The sequence below is a fragment of the Muntiacus reevesi genome, chromosome 3 (genome assembly GCF_963930625.1).
Source record: "Muntiacus reevesi chromosome 3, mMunRee1.1, whole genome shotgun sequence".
Classification (NCBI taxonomy): Eukaryota; Metazoa; Chordata; class Mammalia; order Artiodactyla; family Cervidae; genus Muntiacus; species Muntiacus reevesi.
The window spans coordinates 208,231,040-208,246,421 of record NC_089251.1 but is presented as its reverse complement, the minus strand read 5'-3'; the positions used below and the strand labels follow the sequence as shown (position 1 = coordinate 208,246,421).

General features: G+C 38.4%; 1 protein-coding gene across 6 annotated transcripts in view; it reads left to right on the top strand.

Moving 5' to 3' along the window:
• The window catches only part of NCKAP5 (NCK associated protein 5), a 1,099,478-nt gene that overhangs the window by 737,309 nt on the left and 346,787 nt on the right, over window positions 1-15,382 (top strand). For all 6 annotated transcript variants that reach the window (XM_065931416.1, XM_065931421.1, XM_065931418.1 and 3 more), the window contains one exon: window positions 15,169-15,256. In XM_065931416.1, the coding sequence (XP_065787488.1) occupies window positions 15,169-15,256 (88 nt within the window). The remainder of the gene's footprint in view (window positions 1-15,168; window positions 15,257-15,382) is intronic.

The following is a 15,382-nucleotide window of genomic DNA, read 5'->3' as shown; positions in this document are numbered from 1 at the left end:
GCTGGAAGAAGCACAAGATGGAATCAAGATTGCTGGGAGAAATATCAATAATCTCAGATATGCAGATGACACCACCCTTATGGCAGAAAGTGAAGAGGAACTAAAAAGCCTCTCGATGAAAGTGAAAGAGGAGAGTGAAAAAGTTGGCTTAAAGCTCAACATAAAACTAAGATCATGGCATCTGGTTCCATCACTTCATGGGAAATAGATGGGGAAACAGTGGAAACAGTGTCAGACTTTATTTTTTGGGGTTCCAAAATCACTGCAGATGGTGATTGATTTTAGCCATGAAATTAAAAGACGCTTACTCCTTGGAAGGAAAGTTATGACCAACCTAGATAGCATATTAAAAAGCAGAGACATTACTTTGTCAGCAAAGGTCCATCTAGTCAAGGCTATGGTTTTTCCAGTAGTCATGTATAGATGTGAGAGTTGGACTGTGAAGAAAGCGGAGCATCAAAGAATTGATGCTTTTGAACTGTAGTGTTGGAGAAGACTCTTGAGAGTCCCTTGGACTGCAAGGAGATCCAACCAGTCCATCCTAAAGGAGATCAGTTCTGGGTGTTCATTGGAATGTCTGATGCTGAAGCTGAAACTCCAATACTTTGGCCACCACATGCAAAGAGCTGACCCATTGGAAAAGACCCTGATGCTGGGAGGGATTGGGGGCAGGAGGAGAAGGGGATGACAGAGGATGAGATGGCTGGATGGCGTCACCAACTCGATGGACATGAGTTTGAATAAACTCCCGGAGCTGGTGATGGACAGGGAGGCCTGGTGTGCTGTGATTCATGGGGTCGCAAAGAGCTGGACATGACTGAGCAACTGAACTGAACTGAACTGAATTCAGTTGGAAGAGCCTTAACTAATTTAGATAGCAATGATGGAAAAATGCTTTGCATTTGATTAAAATGTCTGTACAATACTATACAATACTAAGATGTCTATACAACCTATGCAATACTAAAATGGAATGCTCATACATTCAGTAAGCATACGGACTAAGATGTACACACTTAAAGCATGTTTCTCATTACAAAAACTCATGGCAAGCAATTTAAAAATTGTAAACAAAATCATTAGTTTGAAAATCTCTTTTCTGTCAAATTAAATTCTACTCATTTCCAAAAATTCAGCACATGTCAACATCTCCAAAGGAATTCTCTTAGCCTCTTAGATTTTTTTCACCTCCATGGCATCTTCTTTTGAAACTTATTATATACAGTGTAATTACTGACTTGCCTGTTTCGTATACTTAGCTGATTTTCTTTATTTGAGTGGCTGGTTATAGTACAAAGTGCATAGATGGGTTCAATGAATGATTAGCAAATAAGGAAATAGTTAAATGCGTGAGGGGATAATGAAAGAATGAATGAGTAAATAAGAGAATGATTATTCATATTATAGAAGGAATTGTCTTTAAGTTTTCCAGCATTGGAATGAAACCTAGGTTCATCTAACCATACTTTCCATCTACTTTTCATCATCAACGTTGCTCCAGATGAAGCTAATTGGTATATAACTCCACAACTCAAGAGATAGTCCATACACTCAGGGTAAATTGATACTGATTCTGTGATGGGGATAATAGAAGAAGAGCTGAGATACATACTGGGGCCCTCTAACCAACTCACAGATAGTTGTTGAAACAAGAATCCTGCACATTAAATCATTTCTATAATATTTAACCATGCCAAGTAGTATATAGGTAAGTGTTTGGGGAAGACATGAGATTATAACAGAGATCCCTAAAAGTTAATGTGCAAGAATCTCCTTTTAAAAAGTACAGATTCATTCTCAGAGATTCTGGATCATTAAATCTCGGGTGGACCTGAGTCTGAATTTTAATGACATTCACCCCCACCCCACCTTGGTGATTTCCTGCAGTTGTTCTTGAGAAAACACTTTTCACTGGTTGAAGGAGAGACTCCAGTGGACCAGAGCTATCAGGGAAACAGGAGATGGGACTTAGGCTGGAGCTTGATGGATGCATGATATTTGGATAGGCAAGGAGGGGAAGGAAGGAATCCCCTTTTTCTTATGGTAATTGGCAGGAACATCTCTCTCCATATACCAGATGATTATGATGATTGACAAAATACACTTTCATGACATTGCAGAGTAAGGTATATTACCCTGATGTTTCCTTTTTTGTTTTTAATCTACCACAGAAGCAGGTTTTAAATTGACTTCTTTTTCCCTAGTTTTCACTTTTACCTGTTAAATCTTGACACGTTTCTACACTTCAAAATTTCTAAGGAACAAGCATGCCAGTTATTGCCATATCTTGAGTTGTGATGACATTTTAAACAAGGACCAACAGAACAGACTTTTGGACTCTGTGGGAGAAGGCCAGGGTGGGATATTCTAAGAGAATAGCATTGAAACAAGTATACTATCTAGGGTGAAACAGATCACCAGCCCAGGTTGGATGCATGAGACAAGTGCTTAGGCCTGGTGCACTGGGAAGACCCAGAGGGATGGGATGGGGAGGGACGTGGGAGGGGGGATCGGGATGGGGAACACACGTAAATCCATGGCTGATTCATGTCAGTGTATGGCAAAAACCACTACAATATTATAAAGTAATTAGCCTCCAACTAATAAAAATAAGTGAAAAAAAAGAAATAAACAAGGACCATTGGGTAAAAAATAAGTGGAACATTAAATGCTTCCTTCTGCGAACACCACTGACAAACCACCTCTTTCATTTTCCTCTCTGACGTGACTTGGATGGTCACAAAAGTTCTGTGGAAGCACAGGCTACTTTTCCATGTTTATAGGCAGTTGCTATAAAATAGGCTGCATCAGAAACATATGTATATCCACTGTCATGCTGAAGGCTTATACTGTGTTCTTCAAAGCAAAACAGACTCTGAAGGTGTTGATTTGAAAATTTCCCATTAGAAGGAACACATTTGTAGACAATTCAGGAAGCTCAGAGGGACTAATTGTATAGGGTGGTGATCAATTTAGCATGGGTGAAAGAAGGGTGACAATGGATGTCTAGTTGGGAAAGGAGAGAAGAGTCTCAGGAGTGACAGCTCAGTCCCCAGAGGGAGAACAGTAATGCCCAATGGGAAAAGACCAATACGACTAACACTCGTGTTCCTGTCTTGAGCTTTGGCAGCCAGCCACCTGGAGATGACTGTGTACAGTCAGACAAGCCGAACAGGCTCTCACTGAGAAGTAGTTCCGTGTAAGTTTTCAATTCTGACAATGCAGATATGGAAGACTTGTTATTACCAGTATCTGGTTCTCTTCTCCTTGCTGGGTGCTCAGAAGGCAACATTTACCAGCTACCGTAGCATTTAGTCAGGCCCTGTGATTAGTTCTGGCCAAAGGCTTTTACACTGAAGTGATTTCTGGAATGAGATAGTAAAAATTCCTACCATGTTCACCAGTGTCCCTTTTCCCAGTAGCACTGAAGGCCTCATGTTGAGAGGCTAAGACAGCTTGGATATTTCAGTTATTCCATTTACAGAAAGATCATAATATTTTATCATCCAACCAGAAAATGTTGGAGTGAAAAGGATGCTATTAATAATTTTGCCAGGATGATAGACATAAACTGGACTGTTCTTGGAAACCAGGACATAGAAACTCCCTACTCCTGGAACGCAGTTGACTGCCATGGTACCCAGACTGTGTGTCAACATACAACTCAGTCATTTTTAAGCCACTGGGATGTCGCAGTTCTTTGTAACTCCAGTGTAACCTGTCCTTTCCAGACTTAGAAGGTAGGTTATTCTTCAGACCAGCTGTTGCTGGAAATTAGAGAGAGGTGCAGTAGCTTTTCTATACTTTCTGAAAAAAGGAAAAGATAGTAGGTACCTCCATCAAGTGTTGACTTGATTGGTTTATATTCCCAAAGAGACTATTTTCTATCTTTCTCACATTACCTCCAGAAGATCTACAATTAACAGAGCCTTTACTTCTGGAAAGTTAGTTAAAGACATAAGAGAAACAAGTACAAACTTATATAACATTTCACATTTTGTCTCGTTACATCCTCATAACATCTTTCTGGGGTAAGTAGGACTGACGTGATATATCCATTTCATAGAGAAAGAAACTAAGGTTCTAGAAATGTAAGTGATTTGTCCAAAGTTGCACAGCTGGTAGAAATGTTTCCACAGACCCACTTAAGCCATTTTAGGAAGAATAGGACTCTCATACATTTACTTACTATACGATGGCCACAGGAGTTGAGACTGGGAGAGGATCTGATAGCATCAATTTTCTGGCTGTGCTATGGTTTGCAGTACTGTCTTCTTGATTAAGAGAAGCCACCCTAAAATATTATGAATCAAATGTCATAAGAAGCATATGAATTAAAGAGCAGGCCCATTGAAGAATGCCCTATGGCATCCAGGAGACTCCGGAAGCCAATTTTATGGATTCTTAAAACATCTCTTTGCTACTATTGCACTTTCTTGCCCCAAAACTTAACACTATAACTGGATCCCAAATATGGTCAATTAGATTTTCCTGCCCGTCTCTAATATTCCCAACAACAACAACAAATACTGACTTACAGTACTGCCTTGGACATTATTCAGATCCAGTGTAGTGTTGGTTTGACTCTTTAACATTAACTCTCTTTTTCAAGGGCCCCTGAAAAAGAGTCTTTAAGTGTGGAAAGTGAGAACCAAATTCATGATTAATTTCCCAATGAGAAGCAAGTCTAATCATGTCTTTCAATTCTTCATTTTTTTCTGGATCAAATCCCAAGTAGGTTTTGAAGCATGATAAAAGTGTGTGATGAATTCTTGGGAGTCTTAACCATCTTGTGAGGAGCCAGTCACAACTGTGGAAAAAATTATAAACATATGGTGGGCCTCACTTTGAGTACCTGACATCCTTACATTACTAGATTTAGGCTTTCAAAAGCATGGTGCAAATCAAGAAAAAAATCTTGATGACTCAGTCCACATTTTATGTTTTCTTGACCAAGGTAAAATGATAAAATTCTCATTTTAAGAAATGGGGAAAATGATGCTCCAACTAGTTAATATTCTAAAAGAGAATAGCCTGTACTTAAAATTTAATATGTATCCTCATGACACATTAAATTATTTTTATTCCTGTTATCAGCAGCCAATAAAAATAAACAGTGAGGACCAATTACAAATAGAAATGTCTGTTATCTTCAAAGTTTCCCTAACCTTTGCCTACTGAGCTATAAAGATCTGTACCCTAAATAATATGTGTTGCAATGCTAAGTCATTTCAGTTGTGTCCGACTCTTTGCAACCCTGTGGACTGTGGCCTGCCAGGCTCCTCTGTCCATGGTGTTCTCCAGGCTAGAATACTGGACTGGATTCCCTTGTCCTCCTTCAGGGGATCTTCCCAACCCAGGGATCGAACTTGTGTCTCTTAAATCTCCTGCATTGGCCCAGTAGGTTCTGTACTACTAGTGCTAAATAATCCATTTATATTAAAAGTAGTTGTCTTGTTAATTCAAAGTTCTTTTTGGACAGTGTCAAACTCAAAGAGTATTCATTCTTCAGACTACTCAAGAAAAAATCTTAGAAAAACCAAGTAAATCTGGGTGTATTTGTGAAAATTCACTATTTTGAGGAATTCTATTAGGACACATCATAAAGGTAGATTTAGAAGTTAAAGAGACAAAACTTATAAACTGAAAGAGACTCATAGACCTAAGTCTCTAAAGAATGGATTTATGATTACTGGGGAGGCAAGGATGGGGGAAGGGATAGTTAAGGAGCTTGGAATGAACATGTACACATAGCCATACTTAAAATGGATAATCAACAAGTTCCTATTGTATAGTACGGGAAACTCCACTCAATGTTGTGTGGCAGCCTGGATGGGAGGAGAGTTTTGGGGAGTATAGATTCACGTATGTGTGTCCCTGAGTCCCTTTGCTGTCCACTTGAAACTTCCACACCGTTGTTAATCAGCTATACCTCAATACCAAATAAAAAGTTAAAAAAAAAAAAAAAGGAGACAAGCTTTTGAGATTGGACCTGGGGGACTGTATTAGCTGTTAGTTATTTTGTATTAAGGAAGTTAATCATATTAATAATTACTGCATTAGTTAAAAACCAGACTCCACTGAGAGAAGTAACCCATTTTCTAGACCTCTTGTGGATTCTTGGGAAATATCACCAACCCTGCTTTCAGGACAGTGAAAACTAGTGAGATACACGTCTTTCTGGCATTCACCAGTACACACAGGATTCGCTGTCTCTGGATTAGTGTAAACTCTACAAGCACATGAGTCCATAAATGCAGTTTTGTGTTCTGCCTCTGTTGTGCAAAGACACTTGAGATTTGCTTGTTAACATTCAGGGGATTCCCTTCAACTCGATGTGAGAAATGAGGGTTTTCCCCTGAATGCATATCCCTGCTTCCTTGCCTTCTTAAAATCTGCCTCTCTCCACACAGTGAGCTCCCCATGCAGGATCAAGATAAGCCTGCCCATGAGGAAATTTATGTTGCTTTCTGCTCACATACAGATGGCCCTGGAGTGAATATGATGCAGTAATTCAAATTAGACTAGCACCTTTCGATCTGTTTATAAATGGTCCTGAATCCCCATGAGTGAATTAAGAGCACTGTGGTTTCTGGGCAACAGTATTATTCTGGCAAAATTTGTGCTGAATTAAAAATATATATCATCTAAGAAAGAAAGAAGAAAGAAATCCTCTCTCTCCCACATTTAGCCAGAGTAAATTTCAGTTTCTGTGCTGTCTCTAGTTATTGTCGACAAAGATTTAGTCTTCCTAACTATTAAAGCCAGGATAAGGAAAGATTGGGCTGAAAACATCAGAGTCACAGCTGACCTGGGGATTGTCCCTGCTTACACGCTTAGATGTGCCAGCTTCTAAGTGAGGAAGCTTATTTGGTAAGGAAACAAATTGGTGCACTTGGGCAGAACCCAGTTCTAAACCAGCAAAGTTTCCACATGAACAGTTTCATCTTGAAACTGAAAATTAGTCAGCTTTTCCTCTCACTCCTGAACTTGAGGAAAGCTTTTCACTGCAATTAAAATGGAGAGGTAGGGTGGGTTGTTGAGGAAACCAATGGAAGAGAATGGGAAAAAGAAATTTAAAAGCAAATGATTTGCAAACAATTTGGGAGACCATTCAAAATATGTTCTTCATTAATATAATTCTCCGATCCTTTCTCCTTTAGCAGTGGGACACTGGTCTTTCTTAGCAGAGATTCGTCAGCCAGGTGGTAAAGGGTGCCCAGACCAGGGGCTGAATCATGAACCCTGGCCTCATTAGGATAATACCCTAACTATCTAAGCTAATTAGATGCAGATGAAGCATATGAACTGTGGACTGCATGTTAAATATGACAGAAAGAGCAGGGAGTTATTTCTGGGAGATGTTTGGTTTGTTTTACCAATGACCAGGAGCCCTGCATCTTAGCCCCATGAGTCACAGCCCCTTTAGTCTTGCTGGTACCTCTCACTTGTTATGACTTCCCTCTGACCAGTTAGATCTACATATAGGTCTGTAGGGCAATGACAGTCTTAAGGAGCCAGGGAACAAATGAGGGAAAAAACTCTTAGATTCATTTGTTCACTCACTTAAAAAAACTTATTGAACAGTGACTCAGTAATACTAGCTATGCTTAGTTGTCAGAGATAAATAAGACAGTCGCTGAACTTAAGGAACTCAGAGCTCATTAATAAGATGCTATGAGGTTATGATGGAGAGGAGCTCAGAGTGTGAAGAAAGGACAGTGGTCCAGTAGGCTCAGGTACAAAGGAGATCCTGGGCTTCAGCTTTCCAGGCTTTCTTCAGATTCTGTGTGGTTTCAAGGCTGCCTGGAGACCCACTGGGCCTACTGCGGCAGATCAAGGGCACTCCTGCAGCAGTGTCTGGAAACAAACCATCAGGTCAGAACACTCACTTTTGAAAGTGACCAAGATTCAGAATAGCATTGCAAGCAGAAGCTACGTGAAGGTCAGAGTGCCATGGAGACCTCCAGGCTCTAATCAAACAGAACAGACAGACTGGGAATAGCTTCAGGACCTTCACACATAGAAGCAGAAGGACCAGCAACAAATCTGAAGACAAGTGACTTCTCTCCAGGTGTAAGGTGACACCACACCCAAATCTCCTTTCTCTGTAAAGATTGAGATCCACACAGCCAGACCTGCATACACCTAGCAACCATTTGTGGAAGAAAAGCTGTTGCTTCTCTTTTACATTTCTATCCAAGCAATAAATGGTCTACATTTAAAAACAAAACTTTGTCAATAATTTATTACGAAAAAATTTAATTACAGAAAAAGTTGAATGTATTTTATAGCAAACACTATAAACCCGCCAGCTAGATTCTACCATTCACTTTTACTGTACTTGCTCTACTACATATCTAGCCATTTATCCATCTCTCTCTCCATCCATCATCTAATCATTAAAGCATTTCATAGTATATTTCAGGCATTGATATATTTTGGCCCAAATTATGTAGATATGGGCATGTATATTGCTAATTAGAGTTCCATATTTGTTTATTCTGTACTTTTTTATTTCAGGGTAAAATTTATGTACAATGATATGCACAAATCTTAAACGTAGCATTGGATGAATTTCAACGAATGCTTATATTTGTGCAATCCATCGAAACCCCTAGAGAGAAATAGAACATTAGCATCATCCCAGGAAGTTCCTTGTGTTCCTTACCAGTCAGTCCTTGCCGCCTCCCCCCGCCCTCTCTTGACAATCACTGTTGTTAACTTTTACATCATAAATTAACTTTCCCTGTACTAAAGTTACATGTAAATGAAGTCATGTAGTATTTAGTCTTCTGTGTGTGCCTTCTTTTCCTCACCCTAATGTTTTTGAGAGTCTTCCACACTGCATGTATCAGCTTTTTCCCTTTGATTGCTGAATAGTCTTCCAATGTAGGAAATATACAGGCATACTCTGTTGTATTGTGCTTCAGTCTTTTGTATAATACTTCCCAAATACTGCATTTTGAAGGCTTGTGTCAATCCTGCATGATCAGATGATAGCTTTTTTTCTTTGTTAGTAATAAAGTATTTTTAATTAAGGTGTACTGGTTTTGTAGATAGAGTGCTACTGTACATTTAATAGGCTACAGTGTAGAATAAATATAAATTTTATATGCAATAGGAAACCATTTGTGAGACTTTTTTATTGTGATATTTACTTTATTGCAGTGGTCTATAACTGAACCCAGAAACTATCTAATTAAGATATGCCTGTCACACAGTTGTTTATATATTCTCTTGTTGATGGACACTTGCTTCTCAATGGATTTAAAAATTTTTTTAAGAATCCATCATGTTAGACTAGGTCTAGGGTTTAAAGCAAGATTTGAGACAAAAGTTAATGCTAGTAAGCATGTGGAGGTTCATGAAAAAGACGTTTGGTTACATACAAAATAAATGAATTGTATTTTGTCTAAATATCCCAGTGGTAGTATGCTTAAACTTTTTAACCCTGCTAGTAGGCATCCAAAGAAAGACTTTCTTGTGAGCATTTCTCTTTTCTCTAGCAGATGTGAGAAGGATGCTTGTCCCCTTATGGCCTTTGACCTTGCAGGATGGTTGCTGTTCTCCAAATGGGGTCATGTGGCATGATTTCATAAGGAGGAGGCTCCAGGAGAAGGAGAGGTGCTGCCCTGCCCCAGGTCCTTCAGCCTTCTTTCTGTTTGAACCACAGTCCCTTTCTTCTTGTCTTAAAATGAAATTCAGTCATGGAGGCCTCCTTGCTTAAACTGATACACTTTCTCAAAATGAGAGGATTGGGAGTCAAACACAGTAAAACACAAGGAGAAGCAATTTGCAAGTCACAGCAGCAGCTCTCGACAAACTGCACAGTGTAGATGAAGAGAATATGGCATGCATTTTAGCAGAAGTGGGTGGGTTATGATCTTGAAGCCTCTCACATAAGAAAATATGAGGGACTATTGAAAAATTGCATTAGTGATTTCATTATTATTTTATGTGACTCATCAGCAAATACACAAGTTAAAGTATATTTCTTAAAAACAAAAAGCATGATCAGCTTTTGGTTCAAAGAGCCTTATGAGTTACTAATTTGATTTGGGGAGAGTGACTTCTTGTTTTTGTGTTCATTTTGTTCCATTTCTGTCAAAAGTGACATACTAAACTGAATATTTGATCACAAGAGTCACAAAAGAACACTTCAGTCTAATGGTCTGATCAGTTCCCAGAGTGTCATTAGGCAAAAGAGAGGGCAGGATTTGGGGAGGAAGAAAGGAGTGTGGACGAGTTCACTTTCCTTTACCTGCTGTTAGAATAAATTGCTCCCAGAGTGCCCTGGGATCCTGTTTTCTAACAATCCTTTCATTATTGAATGAATGAAGTTCTTTAGGGCTCAAATCATATTCTCTAATTGTGACATTATTAGGTTGTTTCCTGCCTTGAAGAGATTCAGGAAACTGTTATCTTTGAACATTTACTTCCAGAAGAATCTTCCTTTGTTGTGCAGGGAAACTGTCTCTGTAAGACATGGGTGCAGATCCACTGACAGTTCCCTAGTCATGTGCTCTTTAAAAGGGATTCTGTGACAAAGGTGGGTCCCTGGGCACAGGAGATTTTATTTCAAATTCTCACTGATCCAGCTCTTAGGTGGTTTTGAATCGTTATTCTCATGAATTCTTTTTTAATGTCCTTTTTTTCTAACTTTAAGTTTGTGCCCCTTTTAAGCAAAACCTTTGTTTCTTCCCCTAGAGAAAATACTATAGTGGTGGTGGTAATTAAGTGATATCTATCATAAAACATGGAATCTGTTTTTAATTAAATACAGTTCTTACATTTTTATCTCTGTTATCTAAAATATACTGTTCGCATATGAATTTAGTTTATTTGTCTGATGTGTATAGGACTTAACTTTTAAAAAATAGTTCACTTAATAAATATTAAAATTTATTACATCTCACCAAGTTTAATTTTAGCCTAGGCAGTTTTTAGTTATGATAGTTACTTGACCCATACTCACAGGATGAAAGGATTTAATCTCAGGTTAGACAGTTCAGTTCAGTCGCTTAGTTGTGTCTGACTCAGGTTAGACAAAAGTGGGGAAAAAATCAGAACTAGAAGATATTAATTAAGGTTAGTGTTTAATGATACGTTCAACAAATCAGCAACTTACAAGCAAGAAAACTCTGTGAAGGAGTCTTTTGGGCCTAGAAAAGAGAACTACAGTCTCAAAGGCCTCTTGCTGAATCATCTAACTTCGGAGAAAACAAAGCATAACTTTAGTTCCACCCTGATGCTCCAGGCCAGTTACATCTATCTGGAACTTATCACCCCCTGTCCAGAAACCTTCCACCCCCTACACTCGCCCAGAAGACTTATCACCCCCTGCCCAACTACAAGTGTCATCTCAACAAAAGAATACTCAAAATATCCCACTTGACTGACGTTTCCCTTATCGCTTCCACAAACCTCCCTATAAGTATGAAGCCTCCCTGATCCCTTTCGGCGCTCAGCCTGGTCGTTTGGCCGACTGTCGCCCCTCCTTGCCTAAATAAAGGTAACCTACTTCTGTTGAGGTCGTCTTTCCTTTTCTGCCTCGCCGGAACTATGCCTTACACTCTGCCCATGCCTGACCTGGAGAAAGGAATTGGATTATTTTTAGTTCACATTTGGGAAGCAGATGGTGTAATTGTTCTGTGTGCAGACTAGACTCATACACCAGCTATCAAAATAATAAAACAAAATAAAGTGTCACTGGACACCACACTACAATGGATGGTGCTTCACAGTCTTTGATTTTTAAAATAAGGGAATTTACTAAATGATAATCTTTTTTAAAAATGTCATTAGGGAGTAAATAATGGTATATTCTTATAAAGTTCAAAATATTTCTCTGTCACCAGATTCATAAAAGTTGTGAAAAGATGAGACAACTTAATTTTTTTTTTTATCAAGAGTTGAGCTGAGTCCCTACAACTCTGTTCCAAGCTGTAGCTTGGATATATAACTGGTTTTAATTAATCATGAATTTGTGCCAGAAAAGTGTTGATAGTGTTACTCTGGGTCTAGGCTGCTTGGGATTCTATTTTAACAATTCTCTGTCCACACCCTCTTTTTTCTTTCTTAATTTTTAAACTGTGAAGTCAAGAGAAAGGGGAGAAGGTGAATAAATGTTTTTCTTTTTGATCCAGCAACTTGTGCATAGAACTTTTAACTACACAAAAGAGATAACAGCAAGATATGCACTGAAACAGAATTGTATTCTAATTTATTGATGACAGAGACCAGATTTTATTTTAACTGAGTTTTACCTATTAGGCCATAATTAAGCCAAATTTGTATATACATGATTAAAATAAGGATTGACATGAGAAAGACTTTCAGTCTCTTTGCGAAGGTAGGAAAAGAGTAGATTAATATTTAGGAGGTGAGAGTCTAGTCCTTGCTGAGTGATCTTGGGCAAGTTATTAACATTATCATTACCCTTCTCTTTTTTCCTATTTAAAATGTTTGTATTTATTTATTTTGCTATGCTGTGTCTTATTTGCATCATGTAGAATTTTCAGTCCTTCTTGTAGCATGCAGTTTCTTTCAACTGCAGCATGTAGGATCTAGTTCCCATACCAGGGATTAAACTCAGGCTCCCTGCTTTGGGAACTCAGTCGTAGCCACTGAACCACCAATGAAATCCCTACTTTTCTTGTTTATGATAGATTTAGCAAATATCATGGAAAATCTACTACCTTAAAGAGGTTGTTTCTGTTTGTATAAAATGAAATTAGGAAGTATTAAAAAAAAATTGGCTTTCACCACTTATTATTTCAGAATTTGTAGCTTCTTCACACCTGTTCTTTTCTCCTGAACTTACTTTGTCTTTTCTACCAGGCCTTTCTAACCTCTCCTCAGGTCAGAAATAATATTTTTGCTTTCTTGGGTTTAGCAGCTAATAAGTGTTCACAAATATAACTCCTAATTAGCAGTTAAGACTCCTGTTCATTTAAAATCATTTCCTTGAATGTAAATAAAGCCTAGTGGAAAAAGGATGCTGTTTTTACAGTCATGAAAATAGTTTAATCCTCACTCCCTATCCAACTAACCATGATCGTGTAAGTAAGCCACTTAACCTTTCTGGGCCTCAGCTTTGTCATCTACCACAGAGATATAATGATATTTTAAAAAGTGCATTGCCACTGCCATTTGCTCATTCATATCTGACTCTTTGTGACCCCATGTACTGTAGCCTGTAAGGCTTCCCTGTCCATGAGATTCTCCAGGCAGGAATACTGGAGTGGGTTGCTATATCCTCCTTCAGGGGATCTTTCCAGCCCAGGGATCAAACTTGCATCTCCTGCATTGCAGGCAGACTCTACCTACTGAGCTAAAAGTGCATTATGATGATTAATAGATGAGAGAGTTCTTTGACAATTTTAAAGTACTACTTAATCACCATTAATAATATGAGATATGTGAAACTATTGGGAACATATTTTGTTTTCCTGGATGGATTCACGAAGAGGTGGCTTGTGTAAATGTGCAAAAAAATCATTCTCTGCACACTCGTAATCAGTGTCCATCATCTTCTCAAAATCCTGAAAGGATAATGGTTCCACTCCCTGAGAAGGCAGAATTTTCCCAATTATAGCACAGGTTTGGATTAGCCCAGTTCATCTGCAGTGTCTTTTCTCTGCTGCTAAGTAATGATACACCATATGAGAAGCTGGCTTTCTGAACCACGCTACCTTGGTTACTGTAAGGGTCTTGCCACTTCCAGGAATTCATAGACCCCTACGGCCCCTAATTGGTCTTGCTAGATGCTCAAGTGAGAGAGAGGGCTTTGTCTACTTCTCCCTACAACTCTTCTGAGCTAGGATCATATTGAGTCTCTAGAATACATGCTTCAGGATGGGACTTGAGGAGAACCAACTCAGGATCTGGGCACAAGAGCACTGTGTTCAATGCGTTTTGTTTGGGTGGCCTGCTCTCAGAATTCTGGTCCGTGAATCCTCACATCGGATAAGTCCCAAGGACAAGGCCATTTGAATACAGTCTGAATATACATTTTCATTGCTTGTTAGAGTAAGCACTTACTATTTAAAAAAAAAGAATGAATCAACCAGAGATTCACATAATAATGTCTTCGGAGTGTTTACTTTATCCAGAATTGAAGGATAAATTAAGAATATATGACATGGTTCTATACAAAATATTGTAATTTACTTCAGAGGATAAAGCATGCATACATGAAATCTTTGAGGATTAGAATGGAGAATTTTTAAATGAAACAATAAGTATAGGGTTGTAAGAATTCACTGAAGTAGGGTACTAATAAGAAATCTCTTAGGAAGTAAAACTTGAGGTGGATTTTGAAAGATGGATGGCCCATGAGAAGACGAAAGGCTGTTGGCATTCCAGAAAGTAGTAGCAGCTTGAGACAATGTCTGTAAATGGAAAAGAGTGTGTGTGTTTTTACTCTTCTCTTTTGGGCTTGAGGGGGGAGGTACTGGGAAGGGGTACTTTGACATGGGTACTTAATAAGATTATGACATACAATATATGGTATAATGTGGCCCATAGAAATATTCATAAATGTGCATTAAGATATATTTGTGAAGATATTTATTAATTGAAATAGCAAAAATTTTGAAGCAATTTAAATTCCATCAGCAGAGGAATGCTTAAAATTTTATGGTACATTCACATTATGAAATATTAGGAAGTAGTTGAAAAGAGTAAAGTAGATCTTTGTGTGCTGACATAGAAAGATCACCATGGAAAGATGTAACAGTATATTAATGGTGAAGATGCATTCATGTAGGATTTGTTGACTTTGAAAATTTATTTTTAGAAAATCAAAAGAGTATTTCAGAAAGATTACTGGAGTGACATTGTGTCAAATTGAAAGTGAAGAGGGATGTTGGAAGATGTTTGCATGAGTACAGACATGAGAGTCCAAGGATAGAGACCTGAATGGTAAACAGAAAGAGAGAGAAGCCCGGGCCGTTCTGCAAAATGATCGTAGAGGACTTAGGACAGATTCTTAATCCAGGGGATGAAGGAGAGAGGAGAGAAAAGAGATTTCTAGGCTTTAAGTTTAGGGAATCATTTGCTAAAGAATGATTTCTACTTAACTGAATAAGACCCATGTTAATAGGAAATGTTTCTTAGATTATTTATTATCTATCTATTTATTTTTGTTTGCTCATTTTTCAGGATGGAAGAAACAGTACGAAATCTACTACAGAGTCAAGGACCTCCAGAACAGAAAAAAGAAGAAACTGTTAATATAATGGTCTATCAGGTACACCACATGTCTTACTCTTGGCTGGGAATAATCGGTCAGCTTGTTTTGCTCAGATTTCTCCATCTCTGTCCACACTAACCTGGAGATAAATAAGAAAGGATGATCTGGCCCCAGTGCTGAGAG